The sequence below is a fragment of the Herpailurus yagouaroundi genome, unplaced genomic scaffold (genome assembly GCF_014898765.1).
Source record: "Herpailurus yagouaroundi ecotype Mexico unplaced genomic scaffold, PumYag 203, whole genome shotgun sequence".
Classification (NCBI taxonomy): Eukaryota; Metazoa; Chordata; class Mammalia; order Carnivora; family Felidae; genus Herpailurus; species Herpailurus yagouaroundi.
The window spans coordinates 27,568,161-27,588,169 of NW_024412434.1; the positions used below are offsets into that span (position 1 = coordinate 27,568,161).

The window sequence follows — 20,009 nt, forward strand, 5'->3', positions numbered from 1 at the left end:
CGTGGAGCCTGCTTGGGATTCTCTCTCTCTGTCCCTCCCTCACTCATGTGTGTACTGTCTCTCTCTCAAATAAATTTAAGAATAAAATAAAATATAGTGCATCTGTAAAAAAGAAAATACCGTGCAACTGTTAAAAGAATGAGGGTGATCGTTCTGGACGGTGGCAGATTGCATTTTTCAAAGATAGTGGCACTTTGAGACTCCACTCCTCCCATTGAGATTGGGTCTGGGCTCTCTCCCTTTCAAATAGAACATACCGAGGCGCCTGGGTGGCGCGGTCGGTTAGGCGTCCGACTTCAGCCAGGTCACGATCTCGCGGTCCCGTGAGTTCGAGCCCCGCGTCGGGCTCTGGGCTGATGGCTCAGAGCCTGGAGCCTGTTTCCAATTCTGTGTCTCCCTCTCTCTCTGCCCCTCCCCCCGTTCATGCTCTGTCTCTCTCTGTCCCAAAAATAAATAAACGTTGAAAAAAAAAACAAACAAAAAGAACATACCTTTGTGACTCCTTTGCCCAGTAGAGTATGGTGGAAACGATGCCACGTGACTTTCAGGGTGAGGGCAAAGGAGGGGATGTCGCTTCCACCTTGATGTTGGGAAATGCGCACTCATGAAGCCTCTAGCTACCATGCCATCAGCCTGACTGACGTGTGAGGTGGTCTGAACTTGATCATGTGGAAGGATCGCATAGAGGGGCCCTGGGACGACACGAGACAGATGCCATTCGGTCCCGAGCTGCTTCAGGGGCCCATTGTTTCGGCCCCAGCCACCTTCTGACTGCCCCCGCCCCCACCGGCCAAGCCTTTCTAGAATTCCTGACCACAGAAACCACAGGAGAAAATGCCATGGTTGCTATTAAACCACTAAGTTTTAGAGTGGTCGGATGTGCAGCATTAGATAATTGGAACATGCACAGATACAGAAAGATGAATACACCGTATCATTAAGTGAAATTAAAGCAAATCAATACAGCATGTATTTATGGAAGGATACACCAAGAAACAATCTACGTATTGCTTCTGGGGAACAGAACTGTAGATCCAGGGTGGGAGGGAGACCATTGTGTTTCCTTTTATTTTCTGTGTAATTTGAAGTTTTTACCATGTACAGATGTTACTTGATACTCTTTTAAAAACTAGTTTACATTTTTTTAATGTTGAAATTTTTTGTCAACTTTTTTTAAAAGTTTTTATTTATTTGAGGGAGAGAGAGATAGAGTGGGGGAGGGGCAGAGAGAGAGAGAGAGAGAGAGAGAGAGAGAATCTCAAGCAGCCTCTGTGCCATCAGTGCAGAGCCCAGTGTGGGGCTTGAACCCATGAACCGTGAGATCATGACCTGAGCTGAAACCAGGAGGGGGACGCTCAACCGACTGAGCCACGCAGGCACCCCTAGTTTACATTTCAAATAAAGTGGAGAATGAGAGCTAGAATTTTCTGAGTTCACAGGATTTTAACATTGGTTCCTTTACCCGGTGCATCTATAGAAATTAGAGCTGTGTGCAGTGGGATTTTAGACTCTTCACAGATTCACTTGTATGAGAATATGAGGATATTGGAGATCAAAGAATATGTTGAAACATGGACTATTTAGGAAGAAAACCTATTTCCAGGGAAACCTAAATCAAAGTAAGACACTGCTTCTCAATTTACGATTTAATTTATCTTGGATAAGACAAATTCCATTTTGGAAAGAGGAGAAGATACAAATTGTCATTAGGAGGAAACCCAGCAGGTTATTGTGCTCTTAGGTTCATCGTCATTAATACCTTCCCCAGCCTAATTCACATTGTCTTTACTGAAACATGGTATATGTTAACAGAAGCATTTGGTTAAACCACATCTAGAATCTCTTTTTTTTTTTTTTTTGATTTTTTTTTCAACGTTTATTTATTTTTGGGACAGAGAGAGACAGAGCATGAATGGGGGAGGGGCAGAGAGAGAGGGAGGCACAGAATCTGAAGCAGGCTCCAGGCTCTGAGCCATCAGCCCAGAGCCTGACGCGGGGCTCGAACTCAAGGACCGCGAGATCGTGACCTGGCTGAAGTCGGACGCTTAACCGACTGCGCCACCCAGGCGCCCCTAGAATCTCTTTTTTAATCCAAATCACTTGAGGAGAGAGCAATAGTGTCCTAAAGAGACTAAATTTTTTGTTTTAAAAAAAAATTGTTTTGTTTAACCTTACTCATTTTTGAGAGACAGAGACAGAGCATGAGTGGGGAAGGGGCAGAGAGAGAGGGAGACACAGAATCCCAAGCAGGCTCCAGACTCTGGGGTGTCAGCACAGAGCCCGACACGGGGCTCGAACTCACGGACTGTGAGATCACAACCTAAGCCAAAGTGGGAGCCACCCAGGTGCCCCAAGAGACTAAATTTTCACGAAGACTATTTACAATCAAGTATTTCTAAGTTCAGGAATGGTTTCCTCAAACCCAGTGTTTTATTCCTTACTTTATTTTTTTTTTTTGAGTATCACCATTATTTTTCAAGATTTTTTAAAATGTTTATTTATTTTTGAAAGAGAGCTCAGTGGGGGAGAAGCAGAGAGAGAGGGCACAGAGGATCTGAAGTGGGCTGTGTGCCGACAGCTGAGAGCCCAGTGCGGGGCTGGAACCTACGAACCCTGACATCATGATCTGAGCCACAGGCAGACGCTTGACCCAGTGAGCCACCCACGTGTCCCTGTTCCTCAAGTTAGCTTTGCCTCAGATTCTTGGATCTCAGAGGCGAGTGTAATTTTAGTGACTTATTCAGGCCCTCTTATAGATAAGGAAATATATGAAGAGGTCCACTTCTTCCTATTACTTTAAAACAGTGGTTTCAGACTCGACCATCAGACCGCTTGGAAGGCTTGTCAAAATACAGGTTTCTGGCTCCGTCCCCTGTGTTTCCGATTCCGCAAGTTTGGGACGGGGTTTGAGATTCTGCATTTTTAATCAGTTTCCAGGCGATACTAATGGTGGTAGGTCTGGGACCACACTTTGGGAACCACTGCTTTGATGTCATTCCTTCTCAGACCAGGTTGGAGAACTTCTTTTCCTCTTGCAGGGGAAGAATGTTTCAAGTATGTTTAGAGTTCTTTCTCTACCCGATGATCACTTCACTGAACCTATATGTTTATCTTTTTCTGCTTTTCTATGACAGCTACACGCTCTCGTAACATCTTTCCTGCACCTCGTGCCGTTTGTTTTGACCCTTTTATATCACCAGGACCCAAAGTTCAGCCACAAGGACGAATAACCCCTTGACCTCTGTACCCAGTAGTCACCCATTCTGGCCGGGCCCCTGTGTGGCTCTGTTCCATGCAGCACCCCATCTTGTGGGTGTTCGTGGGTGTTCTCAAATGTGCTTTGTTTCAGAGTGCAAAGTCTTACCTCTCTAACATATCATATGGAATACCTCTCCAGCTTTGGATGGTTTGCTGTGAAGGGCATGCCCTTTAAATACATTTAAACAGAACAACACTCTGTGAAACTCTTTTGAAATGGGGTTAAAGATTATCTTTGTCTCTCACGGGGCAATATGTTTTGATATCAGCAGGCCATCATCTTGTATTTATTTTGAAAACTAGCTCAGCGCTGGTAAGCAATCGAGAGAGCAGAGGAAGGTTGAAGTACACATCGACTGGGCAGGACGATGCCGGTAGGGGAAAGTAGGATCCTAGCAGAGTAACCTGGCTCCATTCAGCATTTATTGACAGCCCGCTGCATACTGAGGACTGTGCTGGGGTTTGAGCACACAGAGATAGAAAGACCCATCCAGAGAGGCAGCCTCGCATCATGGTGGTGCCTGAAGCAGGCGGGGTGGAGTTCAAGTCTCATTTCCATTAATGCCTGGTGAGCCAGTTGGTTGACTCGCAGGCTTGACTTCCTCTCCCATATGAAATGGGAATAAAAAACGCCTACTTCGCATGTGTGTCCAAGCCTATCATGAGATGATGTCTTGTCTTGGTCCGCTTGGGCTGCCATTACAAAATACCATAGACTGGTGTTAAACAACAGAAATTTATTTTCTCGCTGTTCTGGAGGCTGGAAAGTCTAAGATCGGTATCTGTCAGGGTTCATTTCCTGGGGAGGACTCTCTTCCTCGCTCGTAGGCGGCCACGTTCTCATTCACACAGTCTTTTCTTGGTGTACCCGTGGAGAGTGAGAGCGGACCCTCCCGTGGCTAACCCCATCGTGAAGATCCTCGTGACCTCATCTAACCAAATCACACCCAAAGGCCACATCCCCAAGTACCATCATATTGGGGGGTAGGGCTTCACCACATGAATCTGCAGGGTGGGGGTGGTTGGGGGAGACTCAAACACGGAGTCCATAACATGCCTGGGAGTTGCGCAGCCAGTTCTTGGAGTTAGAGAACCACTCTGCCACCGGCCGACTTTCCCCATTCATGTTTCCTTAACCTCTTCAGCTCCAGCTGTGGTCAGATGGAGCGCTGCTGGGAAGGCTAGAAATACACCGAAAAGTTTAACCAGCTTTTCAATCTCCGTGTAGCGAGAGCTCTCATCAGAGACTTTGGGGACAAATTTAATTAGCCTACACTTTCCTTTTTCTGGGTTCTCATTCCCCCAATACTTTCTTGAGCTCGGTGTCGATTCCCACTTTGCAGTCGTGTGATTGTCATCTCAGGAGGAAAGCAGGATATTGAATTTAACTTGAAAATATGAGAATTTTTTTAGGTAGCCTCTGATGTTTTCATCACTTCATGATCCTGTCAATGTGATCTAAAAGTGGATAACAGTATATACTTCATTTCTGAAATTCCACTACTTTTTGGACTAGTTAAGCCATGTATATTCTCTGTTAAATTGGAAATCCTAACTGTGTTCACTTCTTTTTTTTTTATTTTTTTAACATTTGTTTATTATTGAAAGACAGAGAGAGTCAGAGCGTGAGCAGGGGAGGGGCAGAGGGAGAGGGAGACACAGAATCCAAAGCAGGATCCAGGCTCCGAGCTGTCAGCCCAGAGCCCGACGCGGGGCTCGAACTCACAAACGGCGAGATCATGACCTGAGCTGAAGTCGGACGCTTAACCGACTGAGCCACCAGGCGCCCCGTGTTCACTTCTTCAAGTTAGGTTAAAAGCGTCTTCCGTGTCACCAACTGGTTGTTCAACCACGGTTACTTTGTGAGTGGGAAAGTCAGGACAAGACAAGGAAAGGAGAAGGGAATCACACGCCACAGCCTCCTCAATTGGAGAGTATTTCTCGCACTTTCACACGGCACTGAAAACACTGCGTGTTTCCCTTCCAACAGAAAACCAAGCCCTTAATGACAGAATTCTCGGTGAAGTCCACCATCATTTCCCGTTACGCCTTCACCACGGTCTCCTGCAGAATGCTGAATAGAGCTTCTGAGGACCAGGAGATTGAGTTTCAGATGCAGGTTCCGGCTGCGGCGTTCATCACCAACTTCACTATGTAAGCGATACTCTGATCGGAGACGCTGAGATGGAGGGGTGTGTGTGTGTGTGTGTTGGTGGCAGCGGCCAGGGTGAGTCTGCCAGGATGTGGGGTCCACAGCCTTCTGGCGTGAGAATTTATCCCAGCAGATGTATACGGCTCAGAAGGTTGACTCCCTCCTCTCTCTCCTTCCCTACCTTCATTCTCCCCTTTCTCTCTCCCTTCCACCCTTTCTTCCCCCTTCCCTCCCATGATCCCTTTTTTCATTCTGTTCCTGTCTTCTTCCCTGCTTCCATTTCCCCATTCCTCTGTCTTTCTCTCCTTCCCTCCAACAAACGGGTGCCCACTCTGGGCCAGGAACTCTTCAAAGCGATCAGTAGATTTCTGAGAAAAAGGCAGTGTTGTTCGGCTGCAGAAATTGCCTTGGGAGAAGTAATAAGGAAACCAATCAGTGAATGAGACAATTTTAGACCGTAGCGAGTGCTTAGGGACGACAGGAAGGATGGAGAGGGGCTTGTCTAGGCAGGGAGAAATCAGGGAGGTGGCCTACAAGAGGCGATGTTTAAGTTGAGATCTGAACAATGAGGCAGTGTGAACCCTATGGTATGTGACATAAACCGTATTTCTTCTTTTCTTCTGAGCTAAGGGGTAAAGACATGCAAAGTAGAGTAGGTTTGGGGGTTTAGTTTGGGGCCTGGGTAAGATTCAGGCTGGTGAATCTTCGTGGAAATTAGTCTGATGTCCTCCTGGAGAATCCCAGAGGCACCATGGGCCAGACCTGCCTATTTCGACCTGTTGGAAATTGCCCCAGAATGAAATGAATGATTCAAGGTAGAGCCCCGGCCTGGAATGCGTTCTTTCTGCATATCTGAGAGTCACATAAAAATATTTTCTGGGGATGTCATGGTTATGAGATCCATGTTTGAATTTGACTTGGAACTGGAGGGCGGTAGCAGGGCCGTCTCTTGTGTTTCAGGCTCATCGGAGACAAGGTGTATCAGGGAGAAATTAGAGAGAGAGAAAAGAAAACTGGTGATAAAGTCAAAGAGAAAAGGAATAAAACCTCAGAAGACGACGGGTAAGTGCCGCTTAAAAACTCCATTTCAGCAAGGGGCCACATCTTCTCCTTTGCCTGCCCATCTTGTCCCTTCCCTTCCTTCAGTACTTACGTGCTTTTTATTTTTATCATAAATAAATATATATAGCTAACAACATAGCAGAAAAGGGGTTTATAATAAAAAGGAACATTTTACCACCACTGCTCTCCGGGTCTCACTTCCTAGAAACATCCACTTCTAATACTTCTGTAGTTTCTTTGTAGTGACCTCCCTAACTCTAAAACTTACGGTAGTCTTGTTTTTTAAAAATTTCCTTTTTTAAAAAAAATTCAAGTTAGTTAACATCCAGTGTAGTCTTGGCTTCAGGAGTAAAACCCAGCGACTCATCTCTTACATAGGACACCCAGTGCTCATCCCAACAAGTGTCCTCCTTAATGCCCATTCCCCCACCCACCACCCCTCCATCAATCCTCAGTTCTCTGTGTTGGAGAGTCTCTTCTGGTTTGTCTCCCTCTCTGTTTTTATCTTATTTTTCCTCCCCTTCCCATATGTTCACCCGTTTTATTTCTCAAATCCCACATATGAGTGAAGTCGTAGGATATCTGTCTTTCTCTGACTGACTTATTTCACTTAGCATAACCATCCACATTGTTGCAAATGGCAAGATTTCATTGTTTGTCATCACTGAGTAGTATTCCACTGTGTGTGTGTGTGTGTGTGTGTGTGTGTGTGTGTATAATATATATATACCACATCTTCTTTGTCCGTTTGTCAATCAGTGGACATTTGGGCTCTTTCCATAATTTGGCTGTTGTTGATAGCACTGCTGTAAACATTGGTGTATATGTGCCCCTTTGAATCAGCATTTTTGTATCCTTTGGATAAATAGCTACAAGTGCAGTTGCTGGGTCATAGGGTAGTTCGATTTTTAATTTTTTGCGGAACCTCCATACCGTTTTCCAAAGTGGCTGCACCAGTTTGCATTCCCACCAACAGTACAACAGGGTTCCCCTTTCTCCGCATCCTCGCCAACATCTGTTGTTGCCTGAGTTGTTTATGTTAGCCATTCTGACAGGTGTGAGGTGGTATCTCATTGTGGTTTTGACTGGTATTTCCCTGATGATGAGCGATGTTAAAAATGAGACCTCATGGGGCGCCTGGGTGGCGCGGTCGGTTAAGCGTCCGACTTCAGCCAGGTCACGATCTCGCGGTCCGTGAGTTCGAGCCCCGCGTCGGGCTCTGGGCTGACGGCTCAGAGCCTGGAGCCTGTTTCCGATTCTGTGTCTCCCTCTCTCTGCCTCTCCCCCGTTCATGCTCTGTCTCTCTCTGTCCCAAAAATAAATAAACATTGATATACCACTTCCCTAAAATTATAAAAAAAAAAAAATGAGACCTCATCTGTTGATTTTCTGCTCTGAAGGAGTGTGGCACGTGTACAACACGGCCATCCTCCCTCTGTGGGCCACATATTTAGATTCTTTTCTTCCCTCTTCTTCTTCCATCAGTGTAAGCAGTGTTATGCCATCCTAGACTAGCCGTACGCTATCTTCAGTGGTAATAGTCCCTGTCCTTCAGTGAAACCGTACCTTTTCTTTCCCATTTCCAGTGTCCACCTTTTTCTACTTGATCATTTACTTTTGCACTGTCAGTGTTACCAACATGTAAATTCTGATCTTTAATGAAATTTATTTTCTTTGTTTGGTTTATAACTTGAATCTAACCACTGAAAGCCAATAACTAGCATTTGATTTTTAATGATTACATAAATGGCATTAACTGCAGAGCCTCTGGGTATACTCAGATTCTGGTTCCCTCTCTACCAGCCTGTTTGAAGAAAAGTGATCTGTTCCCTCTGAAGAAAACTGATCTCGGTCTCTAGATAGGTTGGTGTGAACACGTGAACCTGTTATTGTTCGTTAATAAAAAGACGTAGTTTTGAGAAAGCTTGATCTCTAAAATCATAGACTGTCAGAAACTTTGGTGCTGGAAGTCCTATTAGCGAGAACGGAACATCTCACTCTTGCCTGGAAGATGTGAATCATGGGTTTACTTTGATACAAAAAGCAGCTGAGGTATAAGCTTCAGATAAGGCATTATTAGACACAAAAGTCCACGTTTATCTTAGCTTTATAGTTCCTAAGGACAGAGAACCTCAAGTTTGCTTCTTAGTCCAGTCTGATATTAACCACTTTACACACAGCCTGCTGTTCTTTAAGCCTCCAAATGCTCCAAACACTATCTACACTCCCCTTTCCCCCCAGTCTTACAGTATTGCCCTGTGTTCTCCTTTGGCAAAATTCTCCTTGATGCCTTTGATATATAGTCTCCCTTACTGCAGCAGTTTATTAAAACCTAGTTTTGTTGGACTGTAGGTGGGTCCCAAGTGGTCTTTATCAGAAGAATTTTATGGGGAATATCTTTTGTTACCATTCATAAATTGTTCATAATCATGCCACAGTTTAGTTGGATCACAACATATGCATTTTTGTTTTTCCTGGAGTTTTTAATTGTCTTTCTTTTTCTTATGAGGTACAACTCAATTTTGTCATTATTAACATCTAGCAAGACACATAAGTCATTTGAAATGGTGACTAAATGAACAGCTGTGACAAGCGATGACATCCACGTTATTGCCAACAGCATTTGGAAGGCATCGCGGATTGGGAGGCACATCTTGATTTCAGAGCTGTCAGTCGTGGAGGAATGGTGTTTCCAGGTCCAAGGAATACTGTCATTGCTTTGCAGCCTTGTGGGCAATGTTTGCCCTGGGATTTCTTTTCATTTTCTTCTGGGTTGGTCTTATTTCTCCTGGTCTTCCATGTCTTCCTCTTTCTTTCTCACTTTTACTTTGCTGGAGTATATTCTGAAATAACTTCCTCAGGATGGGTATGTGAGAGACAAACTTTCTGAGACCTTGATTAACATTTTGACTGTACATGGAATTGAAGGTTCAGAATACTTCATCATCCCAGCATCTTATAACAATCATCATTGCTGGTGATGCATCTAATGTGCTCTAATACCTGATTCCTTTTCTGTGTCTTCTCTACTGGATGTTTGGAGATTTTACGGTAATGGGCTTAGGTGTCCGTCTTTCTTCAGCCATTCTTCCCAACTGTCAGTGAAGCTTTTCCATCTTAGTATGTATGTCCATTTTTAGTTCTGGGAAAGAGAAGTGTAGGAAGCCTTTCACCTTAGTCACTCATTCACACATGGATTTGGAGGTCTCCTTCCGTATTTGGCCCCCTTCTCACTCCCAGCTTGTGCTGAGCCAGAGCCTGCCATCTCTCTGACATTCTGTGGATGGTTTGCATCTTGGTCCTTTGCTGCAGCCTCTTCCCACGTAGACTGAGCTGTAGAGTTCTTGTTCTGCTCAATTTCCCACCTTCCAGAAATGTTTGAAGGGTTGTACCCTCTAATGGTTGCCCCTGCCACTCTTACTCGTTTGGTTTAATCCGATCCCATTTATGGTCAGTCTGCCATCTTGAATCAGAGAACCTTCACTGCAAGCACTGAAAACATTTGGAATGGTTTGTATTTTTATATGCTTTGTAATCCCTTATTCTTTACCCTTACCCCTGGCCACATCCACCAAACTTTACCAAGTGTAAAAACCTAATATGTTAGGCATTTTATTTTATTTTATTTTATTTTATTTTATTTTATTATTTTTTTTTTCATTTTTTTTTTCAACGTTTATTTATTTTTGGGACAGAGAGAGACCAGAGCATGAACGGGAGAGGGGCAGAGAGAGAGAGGGAGACACAGAATCGGAAACAGGCTCCAGGCTCCGAGCCATCAGCCCAGAGCCCGACATGGGGCTCGAACTCACGGACCGCGAGATCGTGACCTGGCTGAAGTCGGACGCTTAACCGACTGCGCCACCCAGGCGCCCCTATATTAGGCATTTTAAAGTCACATCAGATGTCAGGCTTGTTTGGCCATTCCTGTAAAGAGAAGGATGCAGTTCACATCTTGACCCCAAAGCTGTGCTTTCCAGCAGGCCACCTATTTCAAAATGCCCTTTCCTGTCTGCCCCTTGGGCGTGACTTGGGGAGAGGTGAGGACATTCAGCAGTCTGGAATTGTCTCTTCAGTATTCCTTGATCCTTTGTAGCCTTCCTCTAGTTCAGGCCTTTGGCTTCCCCTCCCAAAACTAACGTATCGTTTTTCTTCCCAAGGACTCTCTTGGGACAGTGGCCAGTGCCCTGAAGGGACTTGAGGGAAACAGGTTTTCCTTTTTCTCTTTCTGACAGGGAAAAGGGGACTGAAACGTTCAGAGCCTCTGTCGTGATTCCCAGCAAGGACAAAGCTGCCTTCCTCCTCAGTTACGAAGAACTCTTGCAGAGGCGGCTGGGGAAGTATGAGCACGTTATTAGCGTGCGGCCCCAGCAGCTGGTGGGGAGGCTGACGGTGGAAGTGAATGTTCTGGAGAGGTCCGGCATCACATCGCTGGAGGTGCTGCGGTTACAGCACAGTAGGCAGAAGGGCAGCGTGAGGGGGGAAGGTGAGTGTGGTTGCTGGCTTGGGGAGGGTGTTGGCTTTACAGAAGCCTATAAAACAGCTCCCCTTCAACAAAGGCTCTGAGAGTTTGTGGGAATCTGAAAGACAGCGAAGCAAAGGCAATGCCCTGTATGGGTTTTTTAATTTATTTGTTTTGGGAGAAAGAGAGAGAGCGTGTGTGCAAGCAGGGGAGGGTCAGAGAGAGAGGGAGAGAAGAAAATCCCAAGTAGGCTTTGTGCTGTCAGTGCAGAGCCCGATCACAAAATCGTGACCTGAGCCCAAATCAGGAGTCAGACACTTAACCGATTGAGCCACCCAGGCGCCCTCTTGTAGAGTATTTTTTTTTTTTTTTCCTAAACCAGGGTTCTATCAGGAGACTTAAGTTTAAATCATTTGATACAGTAATCCTCACTTCTGGGCATCTAACCCAAGTGAAGCATCTAAAATATTGGGGATGTTACATGCATAACCCTGTTTATTTTCCTTATTTTTTAACATTTATTTATTTTTGAGAGAGAGACAGAGCATGAGCGGGAGAGGGGCAGAGAGAGAGGGAGACACAGAATCCGAAGCAGGCTCCAGGCTCTGAGCTGTCAGCACAGAGCCCGACGTGGGGTTTGAACCCACGAACCATGAGATCATGACCTGAGCTGAAGTCAGTCGCTTAACTGATGAGCCACCCAGGGGTCCCTTTGCATAACCCTGTTTGATAACATTTGTAGTAGCAAAAATGTTCTATCATCCTAAATATTCAACCATACAAACGTGATTAGTAAAATATGGTTATGAAAACAATTCAGCATGTGATTGGGGGGAAAAAGACGCATTTGTACACATTCTATAATGTTAAATGAGGGACGCCTGGGTACTTCAGTCAGCTGAGTGTCCAACTTTGGCTCAGGTCATGGTCTCACAGTTTGTGAGTTCGAGCCCCACATCAGGCTCTGTGCTGACAGCTCAGAGCCTGGAGCCTGCTTCAGATTCTGTGTTTCCTTCTCTCTGCTCCTCCCCAGCTCATGCTCTCTGTCTCTCAAAAATAAATAAACATTAATTAAAATTAATTTTTAACTAATTATAATTTAAAAATTATGTTAAATGTGAAGTGGACAAAAGGCTAGAAAGTTATATAAAGTAATCATTTTATACTAGAGGATGAGGGATTCCATGGTTATTTTTCTAAAAATCCATTTTTGAAACATTAAACATATAACACTAACATAAACGTCTCAACAACGTGTGAGACTCTTTCTAAAATTAAGTAGTGGAAACTCTGTACTATACATTTGATTGAGGGCATGGGCATTTTGGTTCATAACCTGGACTTCTTAGTTTAGGTTTTTCTCAAAATCTGATTTTTAAAATAGCACCCTGTTTGTTGAAATGATAATGATAAATTCAGTATAATATAACTTTAATTACAGTAATTTCAGCTGAGAGTTTATATGTAAATGTTCACTTGTTTTTCTTATACCACTTTTTGTTTTATTTTTACTTATGTATTTATTTTTATTTAAATTTTTTGAATGTTTATTTACTTCTGAGAGAGAGAGAGAGAGAGAGAGAGACAGAGTGTGAGTAGGGGAGGGGCAGAGAGAGAGGGGGACACAGAATCCGAAGCAGGCTCCGGGCTCTGAGCTGTCAGCACAGAGCCTGATGTGGGACTCGAACCCATGAACCGTGAGATCATGACCTGAGCTGAAGTCGGACACTTAACCGACTGAGCCACCCAGGCACCCCATTATACCTCTTTTTGTCTTAAATGTTTTTGAGAAAGAAAGAGAGAGAGAGAGAGACAGAGAACGCATGTGCATCTGTGCACACGTGAACCAGGGAGGGGGCGAGAGGGGGGTGGAGAGAGAGAGAATCCCAAGCAGGCTCCATGCTGTGAGCGCAGCGCCTGATGTGGGGCTCCATCCCACAAACCGTTGAGATCGTGACCTGAGCCGAAACCAAGAGGTGAATGCTTAACCGACGGAACCACCCAGGAGCCCCTAAATGTTCACCGGTGTTGGGCTGTGCCGTAAGCAGACCAGTAAGCCTTTGTGTCAAGTCAGATAACGAGGCAGATGTGCCAGAAAGCTGCACAGGGCTGGGAATCTCTAGATTTCAGTATTTGTGACGTTGAGGCCCGGAAAATGCTGACCAGTCAGTGAATATGCAGAATCTGAACTGTGCCCGTGTAGCTGCAGGGAGAGTCCAGAGGATCCCAAGAAGGCAACTGTGGCAAGAATACGTAGGAATGAGCTTGGAAGGAAAGTAGGGACGCGATTTGACAAGGGGAAGAGAAGAAGGTTGTCATGTAACAGAACGTGAAGACGGTCAGGACCCGGAGCTGGTGTGCTCAAGAGCTCGCTGTACGGAACATTGCTTTCCTCTCCCGGCCTGCAGTTCGGTTCATGACGGTCCACAGACAAGTAGTTTCGTCTCGAAGACTGGAGTATGTCCCGGTTCCCTGGGGGTCTTTTGTTACGTGTTCATTCCCAGCCCGGATTTTGACACTCTCGATCTAGATCTCATTGGAAAAAATAACCGTCGAGGTTTCTGACCTGCAGAAATGGTAGGATATATAATTCGCCATTCTTAGGTCATACTGGCCGCCATGTGTGTTGGTAACAGTTGATTTCAGTTCGGCTGTTAACTAGAACCTTGAACAAAATTACCTAGGCCCTGTGAGACTCAGCTTGCACATCTGCAGAGCGGGGACAGTAACTATTTCATAGGGTCATTGGGAAGGGTTTGTGCATGTGATGCGCATGGCCCCTAGTAAGGGCTTAATAATGAAGCATTATTATTATTATCATCGTCATCACCTTATATTTACTTTTTTCTGTGCAGATCTCACATCCCCTGTTAGCTCACAAGTGTTTTGGAAGGCAGTCCTGTGTCTGATTACTTTGTCTCCTTATGGTATTTAACTCAATGCCTTTTAAACTGTAGATAGCTAATGAAGTGCTTGCCAGTGAGGAAAGAAGAACGAATATATACCGAAGCTAGTAAAGAATGTTTTAAAATTTCATTTTTTCCTAATCATAACTTATAGGGAAATTCTCCTGTGTACTGCTGTGTGAAGGAGGTATGTTTTCAGGAGAAGGAAAATTCTTTTTTTTTTTTTTTTTTTTCAACGTTTATTTATTTTTGGGACAGAGAGAGACAGAGCATGAACGGGGGAGGGGCAGAGAGAGAGGGAGACACAGAATCGGAAACAGGCTCCAGGCTCCGAGCCATCAGCCCAGAGCCCGACGCGGGGCTCGAACTCACGGACCGTGAGATCGTGACCTGGTTGAAGTCGGACGCTTAACCGACTGCGCCACCCAGGCGCCCCAAAGGAAAATTCTTTAGGAGTTGCTGGGGTCTCAGAGAGGGCGGAGCCACCATGTGGAGGGGCTCGTTGGAGATGCTGGGGTAGTCCTGCTGCGGTAATGAAATGTGTGCACTTTGCCGAATTTCCAGAACCGCTGTGACTCTTTAGTGTGTGAATTGTGGCATGCATGTGTTATCTGTGGAGGCCATATGGATTAGGATTGTTAGTCAAGAAAGTTGCTTACTGTTTATATTCTGGGCCTGTGAGAACCTCAGAGGAGTTTTTCCAGACCATTGATCTCTTGGGACCTGTTTATTTTTAAGAAAGTTGTTTTCCTAGCTTTTTGTACCAAAGCGGATATTTTGCCTTCCAAAGCATGGAGATTTCACAAGCACGTATCCAAGCCAGGTGCAGTGGACCAGTTCCCTTTTGGCTCCTCGTTCCCATCCTTCCGAGCTCAGCTGTTACTGTTACTGTCCCTGCAAAATGGCGGCCCCGACATGGAAATGCACAGGATGTTGTGATATTTGTGTGGACCTTATTGCGTGTTACCCAAAGAAATCCAGGGTAGAGATCAAACTAGAATTGGGCTTGCCCCAGAACATGAGCTGTAACTGTGTGAATGTGGACCCGAGCCAGTACATTCCTCTGATAGATCTGGCTGCCGTGAAGAGATCAGACTTCTGGAATTTCTCAAAGCAAATCTGTGACCACTGGACCCGTTTGCATCCTTGGGGATACACTTCTGGATTGGGATGACTGCGTGCTTGATCCTAGACTCAGCACTTGCGTGCGCTATCTCATTCAACCTTCACAACAACCCTCTTGTGTTGTATTTTTTATCCCATTTTATTTCTGAAAAAGGCTTACAGAGTTTATAATTCGAACAAGGACTCATATTTAATTACTGTTAGAAACAGAATCTCTAGGCATAGAGCTGACTCCCAACTTCATGCCCTTGCCCTCTGAACTGTACTGCCTCCTTAGTAAATAGAAATGGCAAAATACTGAGGGTCTGAGCTCAAATTCCAGATGGCTCCCCAGTTATGTAAGAAGAAAAAGAAAGGCTCAAAGCAGTACAACCTATCTTGGCCTCGGTTTCATTGTCTCATATATCAGGTATGTCAGGATTGGGCCCATAGCTAGTGTTCCTTCTCAGTGTAAAAACGAATCTTGTGAGATGTAATTTGGAAGCCAAGGCATCATACTTACTGGATTATTAAAGTAGAGTGAACTCCTGTATGTGGTTCAAAGTCTAAAAGATTATAAATTGGTTTACAGTGAAAGACAAGACTTCCTCTCTTATGCCTCCCACCCGCAGTTTCTCCTCCCCTAAAATATTTTGATGGTTTATGAGCTCAGTGGGAAAGAGTCTTTGAAACTGAGACTTCTCCTGGAGCATGATGGGATGTGTGATGTTCCAAAGGCACACGCCAAGATGGATATTCTGTGTATGTGGCTTGTTCGAGGCTGGTTATTTCACTTTCTGTGTTAAACCCAAACTTCCTATTGTCCCATGACACCTAAATTACTGCCCTTTCCATGATTCCAATTTTTTTTTTTTGCAGAAAATTTTTATTTATGATAAGATCCCTGATAGTGGGGAGTAAAACAGAATGAGATAAACAAAGTGAGAAATAGGGTAGCTTGCCTGTTTTATTCCCGTTTGCTTTACATCAATGACCCTCAAACCTGGCTCTACCCTTTAATCACCTGGAGAGGTTAAAAAAACCCAAAAAACATAGAGATGACTGAGCCCTGCCTTAAGCACCTGAATCAGAATTTACCAGGGTGAGCCCTAGGTGGCTGGATTTCTGGGTGTGGTAGCTTTACAAATTTATACGAGAAGCCAAACAACATAGGAGTGCTTTTAACGTGTTCGTTTAGTTGTAAAGCTAAAGAATGAGGCTGCGTATGTTTCTACCACGGAATGGGTCTGGTTCTGTGACTTCCATGGGTTCCCCTTTATCTTGTTTACTTTTTTAACAAGCAGTCTCATCGAGGTTTTAGTTTATATAGCATAAAATTTGGTCATTGTACATGTACGACTCGTAGATTTTTAGTTTTTGCAGGGTTGTGCAACCATCACCACCGTCCAATTTTAGAACACTTCTTTCGCCCAGAAAGATCCACGTATCTGCAGTCACTCCCTGTTTCCGCCCCAGCCCCAGGCAGCCGCTAATCTACGTGCTGTGTGTCTTCAGACAGCTGTACTTTCAGAAGCAGCCCAGGTGATTTTGATGCTCTGCAAATGTTAGGAACCCTTACTTTGAACTTACTCGCAGACTTTAGGGACATTCGCTTGGTCGAGATCTTGACCTACAGAAACACCTTTGAAAATAAGTAAGATTGTTCTTGTACTTTCAGGGGACCCTCAGCACACTCTGACTTTTGACCCTTACTAAAATGTGCATCGTCCCTCAGTTCCACTAACATGTTTTTACTGTTGGGTACAGGCCAACATAGGATTACTCACACAGTTGGTGGAAAATAACCTCTTTCCATAAGCAGTTTCTTCTGCTCATCAACATAGCTGGAAATGGAAAAGTAGCAACAAGCCAATGGGTTGGTGCAGTCTTTCTAGGATAGTCTTGAGCTTATTAAACTGGGTAGCCCATCTTCTCTTGGAAAAGACAAACGTGATCATTCAGTGCTTTGGCGGGCAGGGGTGGGGGGGGGAGTCAAAAGAGCTTCTCTCCTTTCCTTGATTCCTACTGTGGCTTCCTAGACCTCTCCTGCTCTTCCCCACTCTTCCCCACACCACAGTGAGAGCAGAGGCTCCTACCTTTCGAAGTGTGTCCACCTTCAGCCTTCCTGTCTCCCACAGCTCCTTTCCTGGCCCAGTGGGTCCCGAACATCAGGTTGTGCTGCGTGTTAGGATCAACCGGGAGCTTTTGTAGATCTATTAAGCCATGCCAGTTAAATTAGAGTCACTAGGGGTGAAAGCTTGTTTTCAAGTGTTATTTGGCGTAATTCCTACCTCTTTGTTCCCTAAAACTGGGATCGTGGGCTGCTGACTCTGTTTCCAAGCCTCCCAGCTGGAGTTCCTAAGTAATCCCAACTCCTCATCTTTGCCAAAACTGACGGACTCATGTGATGTCACCCTAATCTGACATTAAAAGGAAATTTTAGTTTCAGGAGCTAAGAGACCAACATAACTATCTTCATTTTCTTCCAGTATCTGGTTCATCATCATTGGGGCTCCATACTCAAGAGCACAGAAGAAAGCTAGAGTACCAGGGTTGTGCTGTGAAAGTACGTTCTGAAAAGACAACCTACGGAATGGGGGAAAATATTTGCAAATCATGTGTCTGAGCATCCAGTGTCCAGAATATGTAAAGAATTCTTACCACTCAATTAAAAGGAGATAAACAGGGGCGCCTGGGTGGCGCAGTCGGTTAAGCGTCCGACTTCAGCCAGGTCACGATCTCGCGGTCCGTGAGTTCGAGCCCCACGTCAGGCTCTGGGCTGATGGCTCAGAGCCTGGAGCCTGTTTCCGATTCTGTGTCTCCCTCTCTCTCTGCCCCTCCCCCGTTCATGCTCTGTCTCTCTCTGTCCCAAAAATAAATAAACGTTGAAAAAAAAAATTAAAAAAAAAAAAATAAAAGGAGATAAACAGCCCAATTTAGATATGGGCAAATGTTTTGAATAGACATTTCTCCAAAGCAGACATGTAGATGTCCAAGAAGCACATGAAAAGACATTCACGACCATTAGTCGTTAGTGAAATGCAAATCAAAACCACAATGAAATAGCACTTCACTCCCATTAGGATGGCTGTAATAATACAAAGAAACAAAAATGGAAAACAACTTTTGGCAGAGATGTGGAGATCCTTGTGCATTGCAGGTGGGAATGTTAATGGTGTAACCATTGTGGAAAGCTATTCGATTGTTCGTCAGAAAGTTAAACAGGATTACCTTAAGATCTAGCAGTTTCTCGAGATGTATATACGAAAGAATTGAGAACTAGTATTCAAATACTTGTATGTGAATAGCACCGCTATTCACAGTAGCAAAAAGGTGCGAACAATCCAAATGTCCATCAATAGGTGAATGGATGGTCGGCATCCGGTTATGGCCATACAATGGGATATTGTTCAGCCATGTAAGGGATAAAATACAACATGGATGAACCTTGACAACATTATGCCAAGTGAAAGAAGCCAGACTCAAAAGGTCATGTGCCATATGATTCCACTTATATGAAACATCCAGAATAGATAAATCCAGAGAGACAGAAGGCGTGTTGATGATTGCCAGGGTCTGGGGAGGAAGGGACGGAGGGAGAGTGACTGCTTTAGTGGTTACAGAGCTTCTTTGGGGATGATGAAAGCGTTTTGGAACTGGGTAGTACATTGTAAATGTACCAAACGCCAGTGAATCGTGCACTTCAGAAAGGTTCATTCTATGTTTGGTTGACTTTACCTGTTAGAATCCTACCTCGCCCCAGTGTCCTGGGCATCAGGGTCTGCTGTGCCCTCCAGCGTTTGGCTGTGCACCCTTTCTGTGTCCCGGAAGACAGATGGTAGGGCTCAGTGGAACTCCGCTTCCGGGCAGCCTGCTTCTTAATCCCGTCCTCCCACGTGAGAAGCATCCGATAAAGTTTTGACCCTCAAATAAGCCTAAGAACCGGGAGACTTAGTTAGAAAGAAGAGAACCACTTGAAACGAGCCTCATCACCTCTTGTGTGGGTGTGGGCGGGAGGTTGGCCCACAGCAGGCTTTGAGGTTACGTCCTGCAAGATCGAGTGACCTCCGACCGGAGACTCGCACAGGGTCTTGTAGATCAGTAAACACCCAATAAGGGGTTGATTGAATCTGTCAAAAAATCCCATTTATCTTTTTCTCTGTTTGGTCTGTTAACCTCAGGACTCTGTCTTCTGCTGCACAGGCTCTCTTAGGATTGTATTCTAGGCACCCAGCGTGGTGCCTGCCGTGGAGCAGGTGCTCAGGAAGTATCTGCTCAGTGAACTCAGGAACAAAGAACTGTTGGCAGTGAACGTGCCGCTAGGTTTTCAACACCTTCTTGGTTTAAGTTGGGTAATTTTGCCAGAATTTAGGCGCAGCTCTTATTTTCTGTGCATGGGTGGGGATTAGGGGAAAGAATTTGGTTCCAGAAGACTGGTTGCAAATACACGGCTGTTCTCCTCTTCCTGGGTTCCCAGAGAAAAGCTAGGATGCTCAGTTAAATTTGAGTTTCAGGTAGACAAGTATGTCCCGTGCCATCTCTGGGACATACTTACACTAAAATACCTTTTGTTTATCTGCGATTCAGATTTAACTGGGAATCCCGTGTGTTTATTTGCTAACCCAGTCACTGCGTCGTGACTGATGGTTCACCCCTGGTTCCAGCTGCCCTGCTCTCCGTGTTCTTCCCCGGGATCTAGTCTCTTCTGCAGCTGGAAGGGAATGGCCCTGTTTGGGCTGTGTACACTTGCCAGGAAATAATAATCTGGTTGTTATGTGAGGGTTTCCAGCATTGTTCAGCGTAGCAATGATTCAGGTATGAATCATTTGGCTCCATAGTTGGTTTTGTTTGGTTTTGTTTTGTATTTAATGCTGATATGAGAACCGTGTTCTCTTGTTTGTTCTGACACTGGCCAGCTGTGAGCAGGATGGCTCAGAGAGACCTAAGAGGTAGCCTTCTCTCTTTCACTTGACATTGGTGACCAGTCTGCTCTTCTCGGGGACGCCTCACTCTCTCTCTCTTCCTTCTTCCTTCTTCCTTCTTCTTCCTTCTTCCTTCTTCCTTC

General features: G+C 44.9%; 1 protein-coding gene across 1 annotated transcript in view; it reads left to right on the forward strand.

The window, feature by feature from the left end:
• ITIH5 (inter-alpha-trypsin inhibitor heavy chain 5) overlaps nucleotides 1–20,009 on the forward strand; it is an 81,576-nt gene that overhangs the window by 18,320 nt on the left and 43,247 nt on the right. Inside the window, exons 3-5 of the mRNA XM_040451495.1 lie at nucleotides 5,249–5,412; nucleotides 6,371–6,472; nucleotides 10,708–10,958. Of these exons, the coding sequence (XP_040307429.1) occupies nucleotides 5,249–5,412; nucleotides 6,371–6,472; nucleotides 10,708–10,958 (517 nt within the window). The remainder of the gene's footprint in view (nucleotides 1–5,248; nucleotides 5,413–6,370; nucleotides 6,473–10,707; nucleotides 10,959–20,009) is intronic.